At 38.7% G+C, this 26346-nt stretch overlaps 1 protein-coding gene across 5 annotated transcripts in view; it reads right to left on the minus strand.

Moving 5' to 3' along the window:
- The window catches only part of PCCA (propionyl-CoA carboxylase subunit alpha), a 392273-nt gene that overhangs the window by 226176 nt on the left and 139751 nt on the right, over positions 1 to 26346 (minus strand). For all 5 annotated transcript variants that reach the window (XM_045811095.2, XM_087865002.1, XM_045811094.2 and 2 more), the window contains 3 exons: positions 17050 to 17128; positions 12551 to 12653; positions 7467 to 7561 (listed from right to left, as the gene is read on the minus strand). In XM_045811095.2, the coding sequence (XP_045667051.1) occupies positions 7467 to 7561; positions 12551 to 12653; positions 17050 to 17128 (277 nt within the window). The remainder of the gene's footprint in view (positions 1 to 7466; positions 7562 to 12550; positions 12654 to 17049; positions 17129 to 26346) is intronic.

The following is a 26346-nucleotide window of genomic DNA, read 5'->3' on the forward strand; positions in this document are numbered from 1 at the left end:
GAGGAGTTAAGATGGCGGAGGAGTAGGGGACGCCTTTTTCAGCCGGTCTCCTGAGTGGAGCTGGATAGGTACCAGACAAGCCTAAACAACCACGGAACCAGCCTGAGACGCAGGAAGATACATCTGGATCTCTACAAATGAACATCTCCAGTGCTGAGTAGTGAGGTACGAAGCGGGGAGTCGTGAAACCGTGCACAGATATCGGAAGATAAACGGAAGGGGGAGGGAGCCGCCGCGTTTGGGCGCCGGGAAGCGGCAGCCACCTGCATGGGGGAGCGGGCGGACTCGCGGACCGGCACCTCGAGAGAGCGGACAGGCACCGCGAGAGAGCGGACAGAGAGCGGACTGAGACCGTGAGCCGGATGCGCGCGCCACCAGGCATCTCGCGGAACTCCGGAATCCCGGTGCGCTCACTGGATCCAGACTGAGACCGGGAGCTCCGGGAGCGCGCGCGGGGCGGCTGGCGGCTGGCGGCTGGCAGAGTTAGAAACACAAAGGACAGAGACGCGCCGGCCCTGGAAGTGAGGGCTGGGACGCCGGGTGTGGGGCGCACATCCCGGACGCTGCAGGGTTGAGCAGCACCAACAGAAACAGAGTTAAAGTGGCCAGAACATCAGTGGAGAACGGGCCGCAATCCCTCTGTTCTGAGACAGAGGCTGAAATTCGGCCGCTGCTGCTCTGACTCTCAGAAGAGGCACAGCAAACCGCCAGGGAAAGCCGCCAGAGAAAAAAAGCCTGGAAATACCGGCTCACAGCGTGCCCATCCCCATCCCCCCTCGCAGGGGACACGGAGACTCTACCCAAACAGGGTTGCCTGAGTATCGGCGCGGCAGGCCCCTCCCCCAGAAGGCAGGCTGAAAAATCAAGAAGCCCACAACCCGGGGCGCCTGGGTGGCGCAGTCATTGAGCGCCTGTCTCCGGCTTAAGGCGTGATCCCGGCGTTCCGGAAAGGAGTCCCTCATCAGGCTCCTCCGCTGGGAGCCTGCTTCTTCCTCTCTCACTCCCCTGCTTCTGTTCCCGTTCTTGCTGACTGTCTGTCTCTCTCTCTCAGATAAATAAATAAATAAAATCTTTAAAGAAGCAGCCCACATCCCTAAGATCCCTATAAAACAAAGGGCATGGCCTGGGACCCAGTCAATAATTTCGGCTCTGGACAACCCCACAACCTCTCCTCATCAGAATGACAAGAAGGAGAAGCCCCCCCCCCCCCAGCAAAGAAAAGACAGTGAGTCTGTGGCCTCTGCCACAGAAATAATGGATATGGATGTAACCAAATTATCAGAAATGGAATTCAGAGTAATGATGGTCAAAATGATGAGTAGAATTGAAAAAAGTATTAATGAAAAGGTTACTGAGAATATAGAATCCCTAAGGACAGAAATGAGAGAGAATCTGACAGAAATTAAAAATTCCATGAGCCAAATGCAGGCAAAACTAGAGGCTCTGACGGCCAAGGTCACCGAAGCAGAGGAACATGTTAGTGAATTGGAGGATGGCTTAATAGAGGAAAAAACGAAAATAGAAGCTAGTCTTAAAAAAATCCACGCCCACGAATGTAGGTTACGGGAGATTACTGACTCAATGAAACAATCCAATGTCGGAATCATCGGCATCCCCGAGGGGGTGGAGAAAAACAGAGGTCTAGAAGAGATATTTGAACAAATTGTAGCTGAAAACTTCCCTAATCTAGCGAGGGAAACAAACATTCGTGTCCAAGAGGCAGAGAGGACCCCTCCCAAGCTCAACCACGACAAACCTACGCCACGTCACGTCATAGTGCATTTCGCAAATATTAGATCCAAGGATACAGTACTGAAAGCGGCCAGGGCAAAGAAATTTCTCACGTACCAAGGCAAAGGCATCAGAATTACGTCAGACCTGTCTACACAGACCTGGAATGAGAGAAAGGGTTGGGGGGGCATATTTAAAGCTCTTTCAGAGAAAAACATGCAGCCAAGGATCCTTTATCCAGCAAGGCTGTCATTCAGAATTGATGGAGAAATAAAGACATTCCAGAATCGCCAGTCATTAACCAATTTCGTAACCACGAAGCCAGCCCTACAGGAGATATTAAGGCGGGTTCTATAAAGGTAAAAAGGCCCCAAGAGTGATACAGAACAGAAAGTCACAACCGATACAAAAAAAGACTTTACTGGCAACATGGCATCATTAAAATTCTCTCTCTCAGTTCTTAGTGTCAATGTACATGGTTTAAACGCTCCCAAAAAACGCCACAGGGTTGCAGATTGGATAAAAAGAAATGACCCATCCATTTGCTGTCTACAAGAGACTCATTTCGAACCCAAAGATGCATTCAGACTGAGAGTAAGGGGATGGAGTACCATCTTTCACGCAAATGGACCTCAAAAGAAAGCTGGGGTAGCAATTCTCATATCAGATAGATTGGATTTTAAACTAGAGACTATAGTTAGAGACGCAGAAGGGCACTATATTATTCTTAAAGGAAGTATTCAACAAGTGGATATGACAATTATAAATATATATGCCCCCAACAGGGGAGCAGCAAGATACACAAGCCAACTCTTAACCAGAATAAAGAGACATATAGATAAAAATACATTAATAGTAGGGGACCTCAACACTCCACTCTCAGAAACAGACAGAACACCCTGGCAAAAACTAAGCAAAGAATCAAAGGCTTTGAATGCCATACTCGACGAGTTGGACCTCATAGATATATATAGAACACTACACCCCAGAACCAAAGAATACTCATTCTATTCTAATGCCCATGGAACATTCTCAAGAATAGACCATGTTCTGGGACACAAAACAGGTCTCAACCGATACCAAAAGATTGAAATTATCCCCTGCATATTCTCAGGTCACAACACTCTGAAATTGGAACTCAACCACAAGGAAAAATTTGGAAGAAACTCAAACACTTGGAGACTAAGAACCATCCTGCTCAGGAATGACTCGATAAACAAGAAAATCAAAAATCAATTTAAACAATTTATGGAAACCAACGAGAATGAAAACACAACAGTCCAAAACCTATGGGATACTGCAAAGGCAGTCCTAAGGGGGAAATACATAGCCATCCAAGCCACACTCAAAAGAACAGAAAAATCAAAAATGCAGTTTTTATATTCTCACTTCAAGAAGCTGGAACAGCAACAGAGGGACAGGCCTAATCCACGCACAGGAAGCAGTTGACCAAGATGAGAGCAGAAATCAATGAATTAGAAACCAGAAGTACAGTAGAGCAAATCGACAGGACTAGAAGCTGGTTCTCTGAGAGAATCAATAAAATTGACAGACCACTGGCAAGACTTATCCAAGAGAAAAGAGAAAGGACCCAAATTATTAAAATTATGAATGAAAAAGGAGAGGTCACGACCAACACCAATGAAATTGGAAGGATTATTAGAAACTATTATCAACAGCTATATGCCAAAAAACTAAGCAATCTGGAAGAGATGGAGGCCTTCCTGGAAACCTATAAACTACCAAGACTGAAACAGGAAGAAATTGATTTCTTAAACAGGCCAATTAATTATGAAGAGATTGAGTCAGTGATAAACAACCTTCCAAATAACAAAACTCCAGGCCCGGATGGTTTTCCTGGGGAATTCTACCAAACGTTCAAAGAAGAAATAATACCTATTCTCCTAAAGCTATTTCAAAAAATAGAAACAGAAGGAAAGCTACCAAACTCATTCTATGAGGCCAATATTACCTTGATCCCCAAACCAGGCAAAGACCCCATCGAAAAGGAGAGTTACAGACCAATTTCCCTAATGAATATGGACGCCAAAATCCTCAACAAGATCCTTGCTAATAGAATCCAACAGTACATTAAAAGGATTATCCATCATGACCAAGTGGGATTCATACCTGGGATGCAAGCGTGGTTCAACATTCGCAAATCGATCAGCGTGATACATCATATCAACAAGAAAAGACTCAGGAACCATATGATCCTCTCAACTGATGCAGAAAAAGCATTTGACAAAATACAGCATCCTTTCCTGATTAAAACCCTTCAGAGTGTAGGAATAGAGGGTACATTTCTCAATCTCATAAAAGCCATCTATGAAAAGCCTACAGCAAATATTATTCTCAATGGGGAAAAGCTGGAAGCCTTTCCCTTAAGATCAGGAATACGACAAGGATGCCCACTCTCGCCACTATTATTCAACATAGTACTAGAAGTCCTTGCAACAGCAATCAGACAACAAAAAGGGATCAAAGGTATCCAAATCGGCAGAGAAGAAGTCAAAATGTCTCTCTTCACAGATGACATGATACTCTATATGGAAAACCCAAAAGAAGCCACTCCCAAACTATTAGAAGTTATAGAGCAATTCAGTAATGTGGCGGGATACAAAATCAATGCTCAGAAATCAGTTGCATTTCTATACACAAATAATGAGACTGAAGAAAGAGAAATTAGGGAATACATCCCATTTACAATAGCACCAAAAACCATACGTTACCTTGGAATTAACTTAACCAGAGACGTAAAGGACCTTTATTCTAGAAACTATAAATCACTCTTAAAAGACATTGAGGAAGACATAAAAAGATGGAAAGATATTCCATGCTCATGGATCGGAAGAATTAACATAGTTAAAATGTCCATGCTACCCAGAGCAATCTACACTTTCAATGCTATCCCGATCAAAATACCGAGGACATTTTTCAAAGAACTGGAACAAATAGTCCTTAAATTTGTATGGAAACAGAAAAGGCCCCGAATCTCCAAGGAACTGTTGAAAAGGAAAAACAAAGCTGGGGGCATCACAATGCCGGATTTCGAGCTGTACTACAAAGCTGTGATCACAAAGACAGCATGGTACTGGCACAAAAACAGACACATAGACCAATGGAACAGAATAGAGAGCCCAGAAATGGACCCTCGGCTCTTTGGGCAACTAATATTTGATAAAGCAGGAAAAAACATCCAGTGGAAAAAAGACAGTCTCTTCAATAAATGGTGCTGGGAAAATTGGACAGCTACATGCAAAAGAATGAAACTTGACCACTCTCTCACACCATACAGAAAAATAAACTCCAAATGGATGAAAGACCTCGAGGTGAGACAGGAATCCATCAAAATTCTAGAGGAGAACATAGGCATCAACCTCTACGACATCGGCCAAAGCAACCTTTTTCATGACACATCCCCAAAGGCAAGAGAAACAAAAGATAAAATGAACTTATGGGACTTCATCAAGATAAAAAGCTTCTGCACAGCCAAGGAAACAGTCAAAAAAACTAAGAGGCAGCCCACGGAATGGGAGAATATATTTGCAAATGACACTACAGATAAAGGACTGGTATCCAAGATCTACAAAGAACTTCTCAAACTCAATACACGAGAAACAAACAAACAAATCAAAAAATGGGCAGAAGATATGAACAGACACTTTTCCAATGAAGACATAAAATGGCTAACAGACACATGAAAAAATGTTCAAAATCATTAGCCATCAGGGAAATTCAAATCAAAACCACACTGAGATATCACCTTACGCCAGTTAGAATGGCAAAAATAGACAAGGCAAGAAACAACAATTGTTGGAAAGGATGTGGAGAAAGGGGATCCCTCCTACATTGTTGGTGGGAATGCAAGTTGGTACAGCCACTCTGGAAAACAGTGTGGATGTCCCTTAAAAAGTTAAAAATTGAGCTACCCTATGATCCAGCCATTACACTACTGGGTGTTTACCCCAAAGATACAGACGTAGTGAAGAGAAGGGCCATATGCACCCCAATGTTCATAGCAGCAATGTCCACAATAGCTAAATCGTGGAAGGAGCCGAGATGCCCTTCAACAGATGACTGGATTAAGAAGTTGTGGTCCATATATACAATGGAATATTACTCAGCTATCAGAAAGAACGAGTTCTCAACATTTGCTGCAACATGGACGGCACTGGAGGAGATAATGCTAAGTGAAATAAGCCAAGCAGAGAAAGACAACTATCATATGATTTCTCTCATCTATGGAACATAAGAACTAGGATGATCGGTAGGGGAAGAAAGGGATAAAGAAAGGGGGGGTAATCAGAAGGGGGAATGAAACATGAGAGACTATGGACTATGAGAAACAAACTGAGGCCCTCAGAGGGGAGGGGGGTGGGGGAATGGGATAGACCGATGATGGGTAGTAAGGAAGGCACGTATTGCATGGTGCACTGGGTGTTATACGCAACTAATGAATCATCGAGCCTTACATCGGAAACCGGGGATGTACTGTATGGTGACTAACATAATAAAAAATCATTTTAAAAAAATAATAACAATAAATAAAAAATAAAAAAGACATTTCCCAACTTCCCTAGCAAAGTCCCTGACTTCGGATCACCAACAAGCAATCAGCACTAGTAGGTTCTGGGGCCCTTCCTTAAACATACAGGTAGAACATTCCTTTTTGCTTTTTCTTCTTCCTTCCCTCTTACTTCCTGGTGCTGGGCCATGAGATAGGGTCATGCCCCATGTAGCTGAATTAGGCTGTTCTTCACAGCATGGTGGCTGGTTTTTACGTTAAGTGTACAAGAGGCAGGAAATGGAAGCTGTTTCCTAAAGCCTGCACACAGCATCACTTCTATGCAGCCTATTCTCAGAGCACAGAATCAAGGGGAAGGTACAAAGATCCCTACCTCTGCCAACAAGAGAAGCGGAAAAAACTTGGGAACCATGTCTTAAAACTACCACACCATACTATATGTTTAAAACCTAATATAATTAAAGCAGGACTTGCTTTGTGCCATTACCCTATAATTAAAAATTCACTCATATTCACACCTACTCTTTATAGAAACTATACATACATATCAAGGCACACTGGCTATGACTAAGTCACAACCGGCTATACTCCTCATTGCCTGATTATGTAAAAATGACAGTGCAGACTCAACTGGGGGATTTTTAAGGATGCAGAGACAACTAGAATATATACAAAGACCAACCTAGCATCAAAGCAGAATTGAAGTTCCATGAAATTGCTACACTAAACACATCTAAAGGTAACTTGGAGAAGGACCCAAAATAGTTCTGATAAATCGAGGAATTTCCAAAAACCATGCTCCAGAAGCCTTTTGATGGTAGGATAAATTCAAAACTTCAGGATCAACTTTATGAAACCTTCACCAACAGAAGATCCTAGAAGGCATGGATCCCCAGACATTCCACAAGACCAGAAACACCAGCAGGGTCTCTATTACCTAGAAGTTCATGGAAGCCATAGTTGGCTATCCACCTAACTCTCTCCTCTAACAAAACCCACCATTTTTTCCTCCAAGTATTCACTCACGTGTCATGCACAGAAGTACTGAGGGAGACTGAGCAGCAAATTCTTAATTATAAAAATATACACTAATAGACTCTATCATGACAATTCCACCGAATTGCTATTGGAGTAATTTTAGCCAATAAAATGGGAAAGAACTATAAACAAAATCAATCTATTACCAATGTTAAGAAAGAACTCTTACCTTGGTGCTTCCTCCACCACTTTCTGGTTTCTTCGCTGAATTGAGCACTCTCTTTCATTGAGCCACACAGCATTCCCATGCTTGTCACCTAAAACCTGACAGAGCAATACCACTTGAAAGATTATACAGCCATACCTATAGAGTATGTGCCCAATGAACATTTTCACCATGTAACACCCCTTGGTTTTTACTCGAACCTCCCACAACACACGTACCTCTCAATTATATTCCTCTTTTGGTTGATGTCAATAGAGGAAAACTTTATTTACAACCCTGAAACTCACTAAATGTTTTAAAAAGACTTGAGGAAATAATTCTCACATTACATTTCCATTGCACTGGGTGAAATATCACATCAATTGTACAAATTTTGTGAAGGACACTGAGTGTCAACAAAGAATGTACATTCTAAATATCAGTGGTGCTTTAGGAAAACCGTATTATTACAAACATCTGTTTTTAACATAACTAAATGTCCGTTGATCAAGAAATACTATTTTATTTACGTCCAATATTACTCTGTTACTTACATACGGATGTTTTTTACTCTGCTTTATTTCTGTTATAGAAACAGCTAAAAGGTCTGGGGTTAACACGTAACACTATGATTTTTCCTATTTTTAATACTGAGAAATAAGCTAGATTTGTCAGATAAAATAACAGGACACCCAACTGAACTTGAATTTCAAATATTTATTTATTTATTTATTTATTTTTAGAGAGAGTGCACACGTGAGTGGGGGGCAGGACAGAGGGGGAGAGAGAGAATCTCCAGCAGACTCCCCACTGAACACGAAGCCAGGTGCAGGGCTCAATCTCACAGTCCTGAAATACTACCTGAGCTGAAACCAAGAGTCATATGCTTAACCAAATGAGCCACCCTGGCACCCGTGAATTTGAATTTCAAATAAACAACAAAAAAATCTTAATAAAAATAATTATTGGGACATACTTTCACTTAAAAAAAATCACTGTTTATATGAAATTCAAATTTAGCATGTATCTTATCAGCTAAATCTGGTAACCCTAAAACATGCTCTTGGTTAATATTTTTGCACAGAATGTTTGCTTTTAGGAAGAGATTCATCTATTTTCACAATTAAGGAGTAGATACATATTATTGAATGCATATATTAAGTTCACAGAAGTAAAAGCTATTCTAGAAGCCAAAAGGCTAAGCCATAATTTTAACTCCAAATTGCTATGCAACTTCTCTGGGCAAGTCACTTTTTTTCCTTATGCATTATCAATAGCAGATAGTATCTTAATATTTTATATGGTGCTAAAAATATAAAATCAAAAAAGATCATGGTTATAGTAAACTATAAAATGAGTAGTTAACATATGAATGTAAACTTGATTTTTAGTACTAAAACCTATCTAAGCCTTAAGAATGATTCCAAGCAAAGGAAAATACTGCAGTAATGAAATGCCAAGAAGCTGGAATTTTATTTTTAAGTCTCAAAGATGGCTGCATGAAGTACAGCCTAAAAAATACATTAACACTAAATTTATTCTACTTTTTTTCTTCCTCAATGACAAGAAGTGAAAGCAGACTGTGCGTCCAAGAAATAAAGCCATGATAACCAAGAATTCTCAGAAATATTTCTAACTGTAAAATATTAGATTCATATATAGAATTACCTTTGTTTTCCCCTAAAGTCTGTGTAGTCTCCTAATTCTTTTTAAAACATCTTGTCATGGGGGCATCTGGGTGGCTCAGTTGGTTAAACGACCAACTTGATTTTGGCTTGGGTCATGATCCCAGGGTTGTGAGACTGAGCCCCCAGCAGCTGTGGAGCCTACTTAAGATTCTCTCTCCCACTGTCCCTCCCCTTGACAGCTCTCTCTCTCTCTCTTTAAAAAAAAAAAAAAAAAAAAAAAAAGTTTTGTTATTTCCTAAGCATTCAGCAAAAATAGTATTTTTAAAGATTTATTTATTTATTTGCAAGAGAGAGCACACAAGCAGGTGGAGGGGCAAAGTGAGAGGGAGAGAGAATCCTCAAGCTGACTCCCTGCTGAGCATGGAGCCTGACCCAGGGCTTGATCCCAGAACCCTGAAATCATGACCCAAGCAGAAATCAAGAGTCGGCTGCTTGGGGCACCTGGGTGGCTCAGTCAGTTAAATATCTGACTTTGGCTCAGGTCATGATCTGAGTCCTGGGATCAAGCCCCCCCTCCCCCATGGGCTTCCTGCTAAGTGGAGAGTCTGCTTGTCCCTCTCCCTCTGCTCTTCCCCCAATCCCACCCCACTCATACTCTCACAAATAATTTTTTTTTAATAATAGAGGAGAGGGGAGGGGAGGGGAGGATCGGCTGCTTAACCAACTGAGCTACCTAGGCATCCCTCAACAAAAATAATTTGACAGTGATTTATTCCACTAAATAAATGAAGAGACTAAGTGACCAGACAATATAAAGACTGCCTGTAAGGGAAGTTAATCCTTAAATCCCTCATAAGGCTTTTTGGTTTTTGTTTTTTAAGATTTTATTTTTTAAGTAATCTCTATACCCTATGTGGGGCTTGAACTCACAACCTGGAGATCAAGGGTTGCATGCTTCACTGACTGAGCCAGTAAGACACGCCCCATCATTAGTTTTGTTTTGTTTTCTTTCACTTTTAATATAGCCTTTTACCAAAGTGCAGGTACTCAATGTGGAAAAGTCTCCCAAATACACTGCTTACTGAAACAAGCTTCCTGATAACAGAGTGTGCACATAATGCAAGCGATTCAGCATCCCTGGATCCAACTCACAAAATGCCATTAGTGCCCAGGTTGAGACACATGGGTCTAAACCACACAGAGTGGCGCCATTGCCGCCACCAGTGCAGTTTCAGCATAAGAAAGGACACAGTATGTGATAGCCCCCATGTAAAAAATAATAAGTGGTACACATATATACTTCACAGTCCACAGCAGGATATAACGGTGCCTGCTTCTAGGGACAGAAACCAGGGGACTTGGAGACAAGGGTGAAAGGAATGCTCCCTTTTCATTGGATGTCCTTTATTGTGCGCACAAATTACCTCACATAAATAAATACATGCAAATTGAGGGGAAAAAATTTTTTTAAAACTTCCAAGCATAGATCAGATACGGCTAACATCTGTGTTACCTATTTAAGTTACGAGGAGACACTTCCACCTATGTTTAAAATTACCACCTAGATTATATGGCATGGCTAATGAAAATAAACTACAAGCTGATAGAGATCTATAATTACTTAACACAATCTGACGAACATTTATTGAGTAGTAGTCATGTGAAAGACAATGGCCTGGTTGCTGGAAACAACAAATGAGTGAGACCTACTAACTGCCTTCAAGAACTTCTTGGTCTATTCGATAAGTCAGACAACTCAAGATAAAATCAATGGTCATCTAACAAATATGTGACATACGGCGAATACAGAGAAGGGGAAAATTAATTCTGCCTGTATAATCTTACACAAAGGGCAGCCTAAATATCTCTCCTAAGTTACAGACTTAAATATCCAATAGTCTATTCAACACTTACACTTTGGTATCTCAACCTTAATTTCTCCAAAATCACACCCTGATCGCCTCCCCAAAACATGCACCTCTCACAGTTTTTCCCACCTCAGTAAAAGACAGTCCCAGTCTTCTAATTCCTCAGGCACAAACCCTAAAGCCACCTTTGACGCCTTATATTTTTTCTTATACATCACATCTGATCTTTTAGAAAATCTGGTCTACCTTCACCGAGTATCCAGAATTCATTCACATCTCACGACCTCCACTACCAACATCCTAGCCCAAGCTGCCATCATCTCACACTAAGAATTACAGGAAAAGAAAAAAAAAAATTCTCCCATGAAATCTCTCAGCTTCAAATGGTGGTTTTCAAATACTAAGTAAAAGCCAATGAATACTGTGTGCCTCCTTTTTTTTCCCCTTTAACCTTGTTGAATGGAGCTATTTATTGCAGTGTCATATCCTTTTCTCATCGTTGTAAGTTTGATGTGCAGGCGTCACACTGTCTTCAAATACAGAGGTCTTTGCGTTAGAGGAACTGCTTTTAAGGAACCACATACAAGAAGTCTCATCCATAGCTGGACCGAGTTTGAAGGCAAGATTCTGGTCTTCGAAGATGTTTACATTCTACTTACAGAAGGACATGATCACATGATCATTGGGGGCTGGAGAATGGGTTGTGGTAGACCATATCCAAAGTTGGCCCCCACATTCAATAATACATTAAAAGAATCATTCACCATGGTCACGTGGAATTTATGCCAGGGATGCAAGGATGGTTCAATAAAAACCACAATTATAGAATTTAGGACTTTTATTACACCTCGTCAGAACAGGCAAGGGCAGCAAATAACCTGTTTTTTAGTTTTCTGATCCTCTATTCACATTGAAATAAGTAAGACAATACTTAAACTTCAGTATGATTTCAAATTTGATATTTACATTTTATCAATTTTAATTCAACTCATAGCCATAATGTTCTTAACAGAAGACATTCTTAACAGAAATCAAAACTTCAGGAGACGTTGTCTTCTGTGTGTTATTTCAGAAAACCAATTTTTGTCTTGCTGAAATCCATACCCCCACAACTGCTTTAGCAGTTAGATTAAAATCTTAACCTGAGGAGAAGAAATGATTTATTCATCTCTATACTAGCAGCTCCTAGAAGAATGCCTGTCTCAGTGAGCCACGCAGACATTTGGTGAATTAAAATGATAGGAGACCATATCAAGCACTTTAAAAAAAAAAAAAAGGCAAGCCCTGTCATGGCCCAGTCTCACAATGGGACTGAACGAATCTCTAGGTGCAATGTATTTAGCTTGGTTAGACAGCTTGAGACTGCTTCTTTCTATAGCAGGATTTTTAGATCATTCCCTATGTTGACCAACATCCTGGCACTTTGATAAGAAATATACCAGATTCCAAAACGAAGCGATCAATTTATGTACATTCTCTATTTTGAAGTTATTCAAGCATATCAGAACAATTCACAATCATTCTAAATGGAAGAAAGGATATGTTTCCAATAGGAATAAATGATATTTTTTAAAAGTCATAATAATTCGAAAACATCTTAAAATGTACCAACCTGGATTTCTATGTGACGAGGGTTATCGATAAATTTTTCTATTAGTAGTCTATCATCACCAAAACTAGAAGCAGCTTCTTGAGATGAAAATCTGAAACCATCCCTAATTTAAAAAAAGGGGGAGGGGAGAGTGATCAAACTAACAAAATAAATACAGCCCTCAAATAAAAGAAAATAAAGCAATTAAATATTTATTTTCGTTTACTTATGAACAAAGCAAAGAAAAAGTCACTTAATGCACAAATAACTAAATTGACTTTCATTGACCAACAACTCTTACACTCACCAGCTTTGTGACCTGGGGTCAGTGATTTAACTTCCCTGACCCTAGATTTTATAATGAAATAGGAATACCAATACTTAGTTCACCAACTGTTAAAAATTAGATATTTTTAATAAGCCACACAAATCAAATAAAGTTCCACTTCCTCAACCCTAACACACCTTAATTCCACTAATAAAAAAATTTAAAAATGCACATTCATTTGACTCAGGAGTCAGAACATACACACAAAAATGCGAAGGACCAACTTGGCCAATGGCACAATGGGGCAAAACTACAGCAAAATACTCAGTGAAAATGAACATACAAGAGGAGGACCCTCCAGAACATTTTATGATATTTTTAAGTGATATTTTAAATACAACACACTTAAATGTAACTGCCCTTCACATACCCATACAGATCATTACAACTTTATCGTCTTGGAATTGTTAAAAAATAAATGAGTAAAAGAGAAAAAGTACAATTTTTGAAAATAAAAATATGGACATAATTATAGCTTTATACATTTTATTCCCAAACTCTATTAATTTAAATTGTTATAATTAAAATATGCTTACTAAAGTCACACACTATGAAATGGGCTCATTCGGTCAGTCTATTAAAAATGCACACTTGCTTACCTAAAACTAATTGAGTATATTATTTTCCACTCACTGATATATTCAGAATATAAAGTCTAATTCTTTTTACATGTCACTAATAGTTTCTTAATCTTCAGATTAAATATCTATACTTAAATACAACATTAAAGTTCTTCCAACCTTTTAATTTGCAAACACTCCATCTAGCATTAGAAATAAATGCCACATTTGTTCTTGTGCTTAAAAAATACAACACAGCAAGTAAACAATGACCAGAAGATAAATTCAAAACATACTGCAACAATTCCTGTTTCTCAGCGTTCTCAGGGAAAAGGTATCAGGTTTTCTTAGTCCTCTGTTAGTTCTTTGATTTAGGGGAATGGCGTTTTTAATCTCTGGAGACTCAAAAGAAACTAAAGCACAATGAACTATTGTTTTCAGTACCATAGGGCCAACTTTTTTATAGATGGGGTATGATGATTCACAAAGAAAAAAACAAAGCACTTTACAGTTTATCTCTGCTGTAATGACTAAGAGCTTTCATTTTGCATTTAAATGAAAAATGCTAGAGAAAAAAATAAAAATCACTCAAATAAATTATCACATTTGAAAGCATCACCAGGATATTTTGGAGCTCACAGAAAACTACTTTGAAAACATTTGTCATGCTCAGTTACACATTCATTCAACAAATATTTACTCATCGTGAAACCATGTGCCCGCTGCATGTTTAGGTGATAGGAATATAAAAATAAAGCAGAAACTGCTCTCAAAGCACCCAAAGTCTAGCAGGGGTATTCCAAAATGTAAACGTGCTCAATTTTCCATTGTGCCATATTTCACTGAAATGAGGATAAGGAAAAGAAAGCCAGAGGTTAAATGAAGATATGAGTCTACTTTCAACAACCTTCTGATTCTCACCTTGATTTAATATACAGTAACAACAAACACTATTTAAAAAAAAAAAAAATCTTTCAGATGTTCTGAAGATTCCAAGATAAGCCATAGATGCTACTTCCCCGAAAATAATTAGGAAAGATGTTACAAGAGGGAGACACTCCTCAGAATAAAATAATAAAGCAATTAATGGTTACGTGGTTTTCCTTCCAAAGAAGGCTAAAATTTCGTGGATCATGCAAAAAAAAAAAAATCCCCCCCCCCCCAAGAAGGGAGAAAGGAAGGAGCCTGTACAATGTGGCACATTAACAACTGGTGACTCTAGAGGAAAACTACAGAGCGTTTTCTGTACTATTCTCTCAATTTTTCTGTAGTTTAGATTCTTCCAAAGTAACAGGGGATATAGAGCAACTTTTTAAAATGAGGAGCATGTATCATTAAATCAAACAGTATCATTCTTTTATCAAATTGAGAATATTTTAGATAGAAATTTATGTATTTTTATTAATTTTATTAACATATTTTGAATCGATGTGCCACTTAAAGGGTTATTTGCCCAAAAAAAGATGTCCCCTATATGAACAGATATAGTGATTTCTGAAAATACTGAATGCCGCATTAAAATCCATTGGTTAACAGCACAGCAAATCTTAATACCAAGAAACTGAAGATTAATCTTCACCATAAAGTATGTTGCTAACAGTAAGCCCTACAGAAATGAAGAAGAAATCGGAAATCCCAAGAACAATGAAAAATAAGTGCTAAAGCTTAATTGCTTTGTAAGTGCCACACAAACGGGGCCACACAATGAGAAAAAGTTTGTAAAATGCAAATCTCTTGCAAAACCATTAAGTTGTGTTTAATATCCTTATTATGTCATTCTTTCCTACCCAGACACTACAGCAGATCGTTTTTTCCCAAAGATGGCCGCAGTGCTATCTCCCACTCCATGTGTTTACACTATAAATCTCTTTTGTCTAATCATGCAGCATATGAACCTCTTCTCAAAATAAGGCTTAAAGCGCAAAAAAGGAAAATGCATAGGACTGCACAGAAAACAAATTATATTGAAATATAGGATTCAAAATATTTTCTAAGAACAAATTTTGGATATAATGCATGGGGTTCTTTACTCATAAAAAGCTCCAACAACAAATCTAATAATCACTGTTAGAAATATATTACCACATAACAGTTGTTGAAGATATAGGATTTCCATAGTGGTAGAAAGTTCCGAAGATACTACTACTCTTGTAGTTCGTTGCCTACACTGGAGGAAACACTAAATCCCAGTTAGAGGCGAGCGAAAGAGGTCCTTTTTTTCCTCTCATTCAGATGCATAAATCTCCTCTGAATTTTATGGGACTGGGAACTTAAAGGTTAAGAACTTGTGATCTAGTGCATAAACCTCATGGAGGAAAGAATTATTTTGTCTGTTTTTGTTTGTTGATGTATTCCAAGAATGCTACTAAAACAGTGCCTGTCACACAGGTTCTCAACAAATATTGTCAATCCATGCAATGAGTTAGTTCTTGCAGTCAGTCTCTGGTACCAGTGTCACTCAGACTGGGGTTTAAAGAGCAGTATATGTCATCTCTCATCACCCCACAACACAACCGATTACTTTCTCTGATGCTCAACCGAAGAAACAATGGTGTTCTGAGACAATTTCTTTTAGAGATAAAACCATCTGTGCAAGTCTGCAACCTGGTGTCTTCCCAAAAGATTTTAAAGGGTAATGTATTGCCTCGAGGAAATTTTTACCTTACTTGTTCACTTGAGAACCTAATTTCTGAATTAGGTTTGTACTGGACAACTTTCATACCAACTGCTCTGGATTTCTATATTTAACAGGGAGGAAAGGAAAAGCAAAGGAAAGGGAGAAAGCAGAACCATCTGGAAGACCACATTACTTCCGGGTAGAAAAAGGGCACCGAAAGGCAACAAACGCGATAATTAAGTCATTTTTTTGTCCTCTCCAACCCTCCAAAAAAAAAAAAAAAGACAAAAATCTCTTCTGTCAAACCTGAAAATCAATAAAAACGCAAACCTAAATAGAATTCCCTAAAACCTGTTTATACTAGGGAGTTTTTCAAAAAACGATTTTTTAATCACCATGATGTTAACAACGCATTGGGTCTTTTAAATTGTTTTAAAAGTTACGTTTCATTTCTGAAACTGGTATACTAAAAGAAAGTGGTCTACATTTACAACAGAGTGCACTGTATATAAAGGACATTTAGTAGTTTCGAATTCAAAAGGAAATACATTCTACAGCAAAAAATTATCAAAGTAGTTCACTATCTTTATAGACAAGCAATGGAAAGCAGGAGCGTACTGAGTGATACATAAACAAATGAAATCATGATTGCCTTCAAATGTGTTTGCTTCAAATCTCTGACCACATTCAGAAGATACATCAAATGTCAGTAGCTTCTGCCTAGAAAATAGAATCATGCCCATAATTTTAAAAAACACACTGTAAAAACAAAAAGACAATCCTTTGTTAATGCCTAGGGAAGTAAAAAACCTTTCTGTAACAGAATAATCATCATCAAAATATAAACAAGGAAGTATTCTGCATAATTTCCATTTTTTTCCCCATCTAAAAGGGTAAAAATGAGATGGTTATTGTAATTACTCCATTACACTTTTGGTATCTGTTTACTTGTCAGTTTAATAAAACTCTAGTAACTGCAATTTTCATCAAAAGTATATTTTGGACAGCACCTCACCTGGTCTCTTCATCATCCCAGGCGATTCGCATGCCTTTCCCACCACCGCCTGCTGAGGCCTTGATCATGACAGGGTAGCCTAACAGCAGGGAAGAATTAGACAGAAGTTCAGACTTTGATCATCTGGATGCATGAACATGACAACTGACCACATGTTCAATAACGCAGAAGACAATAACTAATTTATTTAAAAGTTCCTTTCTCTAAAATCAGGAAAATAACACCAGTGTAATGATCTCATATATATTTTAAAGATGAGAGTGCGATCATTTTAAAAGGACTATTTGTATCAATAAATATAACATTTTCCCCAGTAATGAAATAAAAAGCTAAGGAAACATAAATAAGTTATTTGACAATGGATTCCAAAAATGGAAGTAGATAAAGTATTAACTAAGCAAAGATGAGAAGCAACTTTTATATAATATTAAGGAAACACACACACACACACACAATATTCCCCAAAACTGCTGTTTGCACGCATAACAAAAATTCCCTTTTCCAAAAGTAATGATTTACAGGTATTTGAGGCATTTTCATCTGAGAAGTCACAGAGAACCCCTACAGCTTTTATCAGAACTGACACAATGATGTGAGGGGAAATCAAGTCACACGGTTATTGTATTATGGGCGGAAACGGAAGCTCCAGGACCCGCTGTTATCGGTGAAGAGCTACCGCACTATTTCCACTCATCCAACAGGGAACACTAGCAAGTAAGATGAAAACACAAAGTAAGGCCCCAACAACTGACATCTCCAGCTAAAGTTTTATAAGAGAAAATGAAATCATAAAATTGTTAATAAGTATTTAATTATTATAAAGTAAAAATTTTGACAGCTTGAGTCCCCTATACCAATTTATCAAGAAAAGCTGTAAAAATCTCCTTGCTTAGAGGTTTTCTGAAAACAAGGTGGATACACCCATGCCTGAGACACTTGTTTATGATCTTTTCTGAAGAAAAAGATCAGTGAGTGCTTAAAAGACTCTTCCCGGCCTGCGATGCTCTAACAGCACTTCACTCCAACTACAGGATCTTAGAGGAAAAGGAAGAGAGGGCCAAATGCCATAGACCTTCGACCGTAAACCACAAAATATCACTCTGAACTTCAAGTGAGTTAAAATGGCACTTGCTTTCTGTTTCATGATTAATTCAATTTTTAAAATTCTGATGTTGGTTATGTTTATGTGGGACAGCAGTTTAAAAGCAACGTTAAGTTCAGTGAGAAGAAAGATTAACACACTTTTTTCACATTGGGAGCCTTAGAATCTAGGAAGAAAAAGGGAAAAATACCCCAGTAATTTTATCACTGGAAATTCAGAAGAGAAAAGTATCACAGAAAGGTAACAGAAAAGGGATTAAGGAAAGCATATTACAGCAAGGGCCGTTGACATGAGGCCATGAAGGATGAGCAGGATTTGAACATTTTAGTCAGGAATAGGTTTAAAAAAAAATGACTGAAACAATCCAGCTGGAGAGTATCCATGGGATGGCAGAAGAAAAAGAGAATTAAAATATAAATTAAGGAGAAAGTATGCTTCTCACTTTTGCATGCCAAAGATCCTGCGTGAGAGTGAAGAGAAGAGTATTTGTCTCCTGCAATGCTGTAGCCTCACAATGATTGTCACATAAAGGAATCAGATTGAACTCATTAAAGAAGAATTAGCCTGTTTTGGAGCAGTGAAAAAATAATATATAAAAATTAGAAACTGGCATGCCTGAGAAAATGTTTTTTACAAAAAAAATTTAAACAAATGGGTCGATACGCCACAAAAAAAAAATGTTATATCAATTCACCATCCAAGACTACTTATCCATATAAACAGGAAACAGGAAACCACAAGAGGTCCAATATCTACATTCCTTATCTCCGTTTTCAGTTCCCTCTGGGGATTAGGAAATTTGCAGTTATTCTGATTCCTGCATTAATGTCATTTTATTTACTACAGACCCTGGACTATACAGTGATTTGTGAGGTTCAAAATACAACTGGGAAATTGTCCTTGGTCACAAGAAACTAGATGGAGAAACAACACAAAAAAGTAATTTGTCAATGAGAAATTATTATATGTTTAGAAAAGGTGAGATGTTGTTAGGCAACAGGGCAGTGTGTAATAAGGCAATTACAAAATGGTCCCACCAAAAGGAGGCAATGTAGCATTAGACCCGTCAATACATATAACCCAGAAAGACAAGGTTCCCTGACGAAACAAGCCAAATATAACACAATCGGAAGCGAGGAAGAAACCGGCATAAGCTAGTAACATTATAGTCACCAACTAAACCTAATTTCTAAACCAAATTGGAAAGAATATAAAGCTAAGGTTTTCTACTTACTTCTTATGCCAAGTCAGTTATTCAATTTCAGATAGAACGTATTTTTATGTTGTCACCACACCATGCAGGAAACTAGGACTCGCCATTTGAAGAGGGGAAAGAATATTCCACAGATTTTTTGTGGCGTATCGATCCATTTGTTTAAATTTTTTTTTGTAAAAAACATTTTCTCAGGCATGCCTGAGAAATATCAGGGGCACCGGGGTGGCTCAGTCAGTTAAGCGTCAGCCTTCAGCTCAGGTCATGAGCCCAAGGTGCTGGGATAAGAGCCCTGCATCGGGCTCCCTGCTCAGCAGGGACCCTGCTTCTCCCTCTCCCACTCCTCTTGCTTGTGCGCTCTCTCGCTCTGTCAAATCAATAAAATCTTTAAAAAAAAAAAAAAATCAAAAAGCCCAGTTCCTCATCCCTACTTTCTTATCGTATCTCGGCAACTCTAATTGGGATAAATCATGGGCTGCCACGAACTGTTGGAAAAACGTAAAAAAGATTCAGCCAAAATTTTTTTGACATTCTTGGGAAAATCCGAAATAATCAACTTGTTGCCTATCACCACTCTTTCACTTTATCTAGTCTAGACACAAGATTTCCACTAACGTTCTGTCCCAATTTATTATCCACTGGAGTACTTAGTCCTGTGTTAGGCTTTTGTCTATGATGCAGTTCTTTAATTTTCTGTTCTTCAGTTGCCAGAGGTTTGAAACAGAACAACCTTCCTCATAACAAACAAAACAAAATTCTCAAGTTTTTTAAAAGGAGAAAATCTCTTGGTATGAAAAGATCGCTTTTAAAAAAGATACCTCAGGTCCTAGCGGTGTTGGCAAGTTCTTCCTCAAGCTTCTCATCCTCTCACTGGATGCCTACTCCCACTACCTGACCTCACCACCCAGACCAGATTCACGGGATGCTCCCGCTAACACTCCAACTCCAACATGCAGGGAGTCTCCAGGCTTTGTTTCCCTTCCATCCAACGCTTCCAAAAGGAAACCGACTACATACTACATGAGAAAAAAATTAAATATTTAAGAAAATACAGAAACTCAGGTTACCAAAGCACTATTCCTACATTTCTGTCCTCAAACCTCAAGGACACGTCTGGCCGCCTGTCCCCGCAGCAATCAGCAGGTCTTATTTTCCACCGTAAAGCAGCAATCCTCTTTCTTTTTAACTTTCCACCAAATTTTCGTTCCTCAACTCAAAAATATACATTCAGTAAACACTCTATGTGCCAAGCACTGATCTGGCTCTGGGGGATACAAAATGAACAATTCAGAAAGTTCTCTGCTCTCTGGCACTTACCATCTAGTGGAGAATGATGTGTGAGTACACACGCACCTGAATATGCGTATGCGTACAGTACACGTGTGCATTAATATACATACAACACGCAAGACGGTGAGGAGTACTACAATGAAGACAACAAAAGGATTTGATTGGGGGTGATTAGGGTTACTTTTCCTTGAAGGCTTCTCTGATAAAACAGATACTGAAAATGAGGCCTGAATGAGCTGGAGCCAGTCTTCTGAAAACCAGTGAGGGAGGAACTCTCCTGACAGAAGGAATGAGTTGGAAAGTTATACAGGAGAGGGCAGCAACCTATTGTTGGGTTTTTGAAGATCCCTTTGGCTACTGTGCAAGGTCTGAATTGTAGAAGGGCAAAGGTGGGTTCCTGAGTGAAGCTTTTGCAGTGTTCCAAGGGAGAGCCCACTGTGATCGGGACTCAGCTGGAAGAAAGAGACAAAGGCTGACTGTTTTAGAGGTAGAGCCAACAGGACTTGTTGATAGTTTGGATATGGACGATAAGGAAAGGAAGGAAGAGTCTAGGAGCTTCCACACTTTCTCATTTTGTTATGGACTACAGGTCTAAAGGAACAATTTTTTTTGATCAAGTAATAGCACCATGTTGCCCCCCTACAAGACACAATAATCTCCCCGCTTCAAGCAAAACCTGTCCCTACACATGGCAGCATAACCTGGTAACATAAAGCTGATAAAATAAATGACACCTTAATGATGTAATAGTCATAAAATAAAGAATTTTATGTAGTTTCTTGAATTAAGATTTCACAGAATTTAATGACTGACAGAGGCAAAGAATTACAAAAAAAAAAAGTGAAGTATTTCTTGGGAAATGTCCTATTTCTAATTTCGTGGTGCAAATCAGAAATCTCTTCAAAAAGTATGAATTTTTTTTTTTTTTTTTTTTTTTTTAAGATTTGAGAAGAGAGAGAATGTGTGAGCGCAGTGGGGAGAGGCAGACGGAGAGGGAGAGAAAGATCTCCAGCAGACTCCCCACTGAGTGAGGAGTCGGACGCAGGGCTAGATCCCAGGACCCTGAGATCATGACCTGAGCAGAAATCAAGAGTCAGATGCCCAACCGATTGAGCCACCCAAGTGCCTCCCATCTTCTTTTAAAAAGTTGGAAAACACTTATAATTGCAAGGCCTTTATTTCCCAAAAGAAAGGTTCCAAGTTAAAAGAAAATGAAAGCTATTTTAGAGAGTAGGACAGTCCTCCAAATGGACAGAACAGTATCTGATGATGGAACCTCGGAAGAGAGAACAAAAGAACCTGGGGGTGGCGGGGGGAGAGGGTTCCCAAGACAGCCAGGAAGTAAATCTCTAGATAAAAGTTACAGGGAAATTACAGGGAAATCAAGTATTACGCACTGCATTTGTTAAGATTCCTTTTTTCTCCTTTAATGTAAAATAGTTCACTTACCATTTTGGTTTGGAGTTTGTGTGCATGGGGGGGGGGATGTCCTTCATGAAAGTGATATTTTTGAAAAATCCAAGGTGGCTATTGCAAACAATATTCCATAATTTGAATTTACCTGACTGCTTCCTTGTTATTAGATTCAGAACTTAAAAAAAATAAATAAATACTACATAACTGATGTTGTACCCTAATTCTTATATGACATCAGAAAGAAAAAAAAGAAAAAAGAAGTCCATTTGTCCATTTCCTGATGAAGTCTGATTACTTAAGATGGTGCCCATTAAATTTCCTCATGAAAAAATATGCCATTTTCTGTTTATAATTAGCAAATGATCTATAGATCGACATGTGGAAACTGTGAATATCCTATGCACAAACAATATTAAACCTAACAAGAATAATAAACATGAATGACTATTGCTTTATATAATTCTTACACTTTTTTTGTAGCAAAATGAGTTTTAAAAAATGATGACAACTTGCCTCTGCTCACTGTTGTGCCTGGAGAAGAGAATCCAAGACGGTACTTACTAAGTAAATGTACTAATTCATAATTTCACTAGTTATAAATGATTTATTTTTACTACTGTAATATATTTCACTGTATTAACATACTGAAGCATTATCCATTCTACTATGAACAGACATTCAGATTTATACATACAATGCTTCCATGAATATTACTGAATGTGTTGCTTGGAACCCTGTGTAAGAGTTCCCGGAGTATATATCTAGGACTGTAACTGTTGGATAGTATGCAAGTTATAAAGTCTTTATTAAAAAATCCAATTTCTTGGGGCGCCTGGGTAGCACAGTCGTTAAGCGTCTGCCTTTGGCTCAGAGCGTGATCCCGGTGTTCTGGGATCGGGTCCCACATCGGGCTCCTTCGCTGGGAGCCTGTTTCTTCCTCTCCTGCTCCCCTGCTGTGTTCCCTCTCTCGCTGGCTGTCTCTCTGTCACATAATAAATAAAATCTTAAAAAAAAAAAAAAAATTCCAATTTCTTCACTATTCTTTATCTCCATGACCACAACACTTACACAAACTGCCATCACCTACCTCATCACAGGATGCCTGCAGTAGCCTCCAAACACAACTCCCTATCACTACAGTTGGTCCCCTTAAAATATACTGCCATCACTGGAATTCTTCAAATATATATTTAAGATCAGTTCTCTCTCCTGCCTAAAACATTAAGAGTTTACATTGTACCAAGATACCGTAGGTGTTTAATGAAACAGAAATTATGAACTCAAGCACAGAACGCATGGAAGGTACAGAGAGATGGCCCAACATATACTTGTTGAATCACAATACCAGGTAAGGCTACGCTTGACTTGAGCCAAGAAAACTTTAAAAAAGAAAAAAAAGAAAGAAAAGAAAAGAAAAAGAAAAAGCCTAAAACGTATTAATATGAACATAAGTTAACTGACCTATCAAACAAAATAAACCTTAACACCTTTTACCCAAAGATAACAAAATCCAAACACACAATATAACATTCATAATGTTTACAATCCAATCAAAAAGAGACACATGGGGGTGCCTGGGTGGTACAGTCAGTCAAGCAACGACTCTTGGTTTCAGCTCAGGTCGGCTCAGGTTGTGATCTCACGGTCATGAGACGGAGCCCCACCTTGGGCTCCATGGGGAGTCTAAGACTCTTTCCCTCTCCCCCTGCCTTTCTCCCCCCATCCTATACCCCACCCCCCACGGTGCTCACTCACACGCATGCTCTCTCTTTCTCAAATAAATAAGTCTTAAAAAAATAAAATTAAGATCACGTGAAGAGGGATGCCTCAGCCCAGAGAGCATGTGATTCTCTATCTCAGGATCATGAGTTTGAGCCCCACATCGGACATAGCAATTACTTTAAAAAAAGAGAGAGAGAAAGAAAGAGAGACATGTGAAGAGAGAGGTAAAATGTAATCTACCTCAGGAAGAAAACAGTCAACAGAAACAAACCCAGAAATGAAGCACCTTAAAACACCTATTATAAATTACAGCTATTACAAATATTATAAGTATGGGAAAGGATTTCAAGAAAAAATTATCAAGTATACTTCAAGAAAAAAAATTTTTTCTGGAACACCTAGCTGGCTCAGCCGGTTAAGCGGCTCACTCTTGGTTTTGGCTCAGGTCATGATCTCATTAGCCCCACCGCACAATCCACGTTCAGCAGGGAGCCTGCTTCAGGATTCTCTCTCCCTCTCCCTTTGCCCATCCCTCTGCTTTTGCGTGCACGCTCTCGCTAAAATAAATCAATCTTTAAAAATTTTTCTAGAGGCGCCTGCGTGGCGCAGTTGTTAAGCGTCTGCCTTCGGCTCGGGGCGTGATCCCGGCGTTCTGGGATAGAGCCCCACATCAGGCTCCTCCACTGGGAGCCTGCTTCTTCCTCTCCCACGCCCCCTGCTTGTGTTCCCTCTCTCGCTGGCTGTCTCTCTGTCAAATAAATAAATAAAATCTTTTAAAAAATTTTTCCTAATAATGAAAAAATCATGGTGAGAGAAATAGAAAATATAAAAAAAAATTAAAATTTGAATTCCCAGATATAAAAATAACTGAAAGGAAAAAAAATCCAACAACGTATAAAAAGAATTCTAATATGACCAAGCGAGATTTATTCCCAGTATGCAAGGTTAGTTCAATACTCAAAAAGCAGTTAATGTAATCCATCACATCAACAGGCTAAAGAAGAAAAAATATAACATGACCATTATCAGCAGATGGAGAAAAAGCATTTGACAAAATCCAATACCCATAGAGTTCAGCAAACCATAAACAGAAGGAAAGTTATTAAACTTCATAAAGAAATCTACAAAAACCCTACACCTAACCTTATACTTAATGGTGAGAACCTGGATGCTTTCCCCCTAAGATCATGAACAAGGTAAGGATGTCTCCTCTTACCACTCCTATTCAACATCCTATACAAGTTCTATTTTATGCAATAAGACAAGAAAAAGGTAAACACACAGGGAAGGTAATATGATTTCTATAATGAAGGTAATATGATTTCTATAGTGAATATGATTAGCAGGTAATATGATTTCTAAAATGAAGACCTCAAAGAATCAACAACCACCACCATCCAAAAAATCCAAAACTAATAAGTGGATTATAACAACAAGGTTGCAGGATACAAAGTCAACATACAAAAGGTGACTGCATTCTTATGTACCAGCAATGAAAACTTCACCTTTAAAATTAAAAACCAATACCATTTACATTAACACACACACACCCCAAAACAAAACAAAACAAAAACCCTCAGGCATAAATCTAACAAAATATGTATGGTACCCATATGAAGAAAACTATGAAATTAAGGAAGATCTAAATAAATGGAGAAATATCCATGTGTAGGATACCTATCTTCCTCAACCTGACCTATAGATGCAATGCAATCCCAATCAAAATCCCAGCAAGTTATTTTGTGGATATCAACAAACTGATTTTAACATTTATATAGAAAAGCAAAAGACCCAGAATAGCTAATGTTAGAGGAGAGTAACAATTTCAAAAGATTGGTATTACCCAACTTTAATACTTATTTACAAAGCTACAGTAAGTATGGTATTGGTAAAAGAGCAGAGAAATTAATCAATGGAATAGAATAGAGGGACTAAAAATAGACACACACAAGTATAGTCAACTGATCTCTGACAAAGGCGCAAAACCAATTCAACAGAGAAAGGATGATCTCTTCAACAAGTGGTGCTAGAACCGGACATTCATACACAAAAAAGTGCATCCACATACAATCCTTAAAAGTTAACTCAGTGGATCTTAGACCTGACTATAAAAACAGCAAGAGTGCTAGAAGATGAATAGAAGAGGGGCGCCTGGGTGGCACAGCGGTTAAGCGTCTGCCTTTGGCTCAGGGCGTGATCCCGGTGTTATGGGATCGAGCCCCACATCAGGCTCTTCTGCTATGAGCCTGCTTCTTCCTCTCCCACTCCCCCTGCTTGTGTTCCCTCTCTCGCTGGCTGTCTCTCTCTCTCTGTCGAATAAATAAATAAAATCTTTAAAAAAAAAAAAAAAAGAAGAAGAAGAAGAAGATGAATAGAAGAAACTTTAGATGACTTTGGGTTTGACATTAGTTTTCAGATACAATACCAAAAGCATGATCCATAAAAGAAAAACACTGATAATTAAGCTTTATTAAAATTAAACATTTCTCTGTCAAACAAAAAACACTTAAGAGAATGTAGGCACAAGTCACAGACTACAAGAAAACTTCAGCAA

Source organism: Ursus americanus, chromosome 10, assembly GCF_024610735.1.
Source record: "Ursus americanus isolate L20-20 chromosome 10, mUrsAme1.1.p, whole genome shotgun sequence".
Classification (NCBI taxonomy): domain Eukaryota; kingdom Metazoa; phylum Chordata; class Mammalia; order Carnivora; family Ursidae; genus Ursus; species Ursus americanus.